General features: G+C 37.4%; 1 protein-coding gene across 3 annotated transcripts in view; it reads left to right on the plus strand.

Annotated features, from left to right (window-relative positions):
- The window catches only part of STAG2 (stromal antigen 2), a 71,380-nt gene that overhangs the window by 56,985 nt on the left and 12,755 nt on the right, over positions 1–1,640 (plus strand). For all 3 annotated transcript variants that reach the window (XM_005419818.3, XM_005419819.3, XM_031056090.1), the window contains one exon: positions 280–372. In XM_005419818.3, the coding sequence (XP_005419875.1) occupies positions 280–372 (93 nt within the window). The remainder of the gene's footprint in view (positions 1–279; positions 373–1,640) is intronic.

Raw genomic sequence — 1,640 nt, forward strand, 5'->3', positions numbered from 1 at the left:
TTCTGCTCCTACATAACAGGTTTTTTAGTTACTGCTTTTTTTATAAAATAACACGATTTTCATCCCAACTGCCATCTCTTCTATGCTACACAGAATGACAAAATTAAGGAAGTTGCTACTTGTTAATTTTATTTGTACTAGTGATTTTTTAAAATAATGTAGTGGACTTGAATGTTACCACTGAGGTCTGTAGTGGAATGCTCTGTGAAAGTGAATGCACTGTATGGGACTGTAAAATTGGAAAAGCAAAACTGTTACATGAAATCATTCTTTTTAAAGGAGGATCTTCTACGTCTAAAGAAGCAGATGAGAGTGTTCTGTCAAATTTGTCAACACTACCTGACCAATGTAAATACTGCTGTTAAGGAGCAGGTTAGTGGCTGTTGTTACTTGGAGTCTTCTAATACTGTACTTTAGCAAGAGGAACTTTCCAGCTGCATTAATATTTTTGGCAGATATGTGAGAATGTGATGTCCTGGCTGTTCAGGCTGAGTGCCCTTTGCGTGTCAGTGCACATGGTGCTTGTATGCTTGTCCTCCTCATGTACATAGGATTTCAGAATCCATTTAAACTTGATTCTCTTGAGTAATTTTAGGCAGCATAATGTTTTATGCAAAGGACCTTTTTGTTACTTTCAGTAATGACTCTGCAGGTGCGCTGTTGAAGCCTCTGGGTATAAGCTGAGTGAGAGTTCCATTTCAAACCTCTTGCTTACCATGTGCTAATAACCCACATCTCCTGTGGAGCTGTGGATTCATAGCCTCAAAACTGGCTAAGGACAGCAATTTAAAAGGGGTTTTTTTAGTTCTGTCTTTGAATACATGCAGGTGCAGCTTCTCTTCTCTTCCTTCTCTGTGTTGCTTCATAACACAATATATTCCTCAGTTTTTCAGAGTCCCAAGAATTTGGGCATCTCAAAATCAGGAGGAAAAAAATGACTACTTAAGATGAGTGTGTATATGTTTATACATGCACCAAGTACTCACTGTAATCTAGGAGAGTTTATTGTTGGGAAATGGGAATTTTTGGAGTCACCTTTATGAACACTCACACACTGCTCTGTTGGTAATAGTGTTGTTCAGAGATGTTGTAGCAAATGCTTGGAAGCCTCAGCAATGATACACTTCTTGATGAGCAGTTTTATAGTTAGTCCCTCATATAGTTGCCCTTTGTGGGGAGAGTTTTAGCTCCTAAATGTTTCAGACATAAAAAATGTAAATATTGAGATTGAATAAGTAATGTGTGACAGATCAGGTAGAAGACAGAAGTCCTGACCTTTTTGAAGTGCTGGCATGAAGGTTTTGGGGGTTGTCCTTAGTTTTTGCTTTTGTTTCAAAAAGAATTAAGACATTGGGAAACACTTGTCCTGAGTTCTGAGAATAACAGAGTTTAAAAAAAAATTGAACTGTAAGGGCTGAGTCTCTTCAATCTGTGGGCAAATAGTTTTTTGGCCAGGACACTCATAGGATTTTGAAGTTCCAGTGAAGAGCACAGGTTACTGATAGAAGAATTAATTCTAAGTAAATGACTTTAACAATCTTTAAAATGCTAAAATGAAAGAAAATGAAGTATGTCTCTACAGGGGAAGGACCAGATAATCTTCTAGGTAGACTGTTTAATTAAAGACATAGAAAGCCAGG

Source organism: Geospiza fortis, unplaced genomic scaffold (genome assembly GCF_000277835.1).
Source record: "Geospiza fortis unplaced genomic scaffold, GeoFor_1.0 scaffold157, whole genome shotgun sequence".
Lineage (NCBI taxonomy): Eukaryota > Metazoa > Chordata > Aves > Passeriformes > Thraupidae > Geospiza > Geospiza fortis.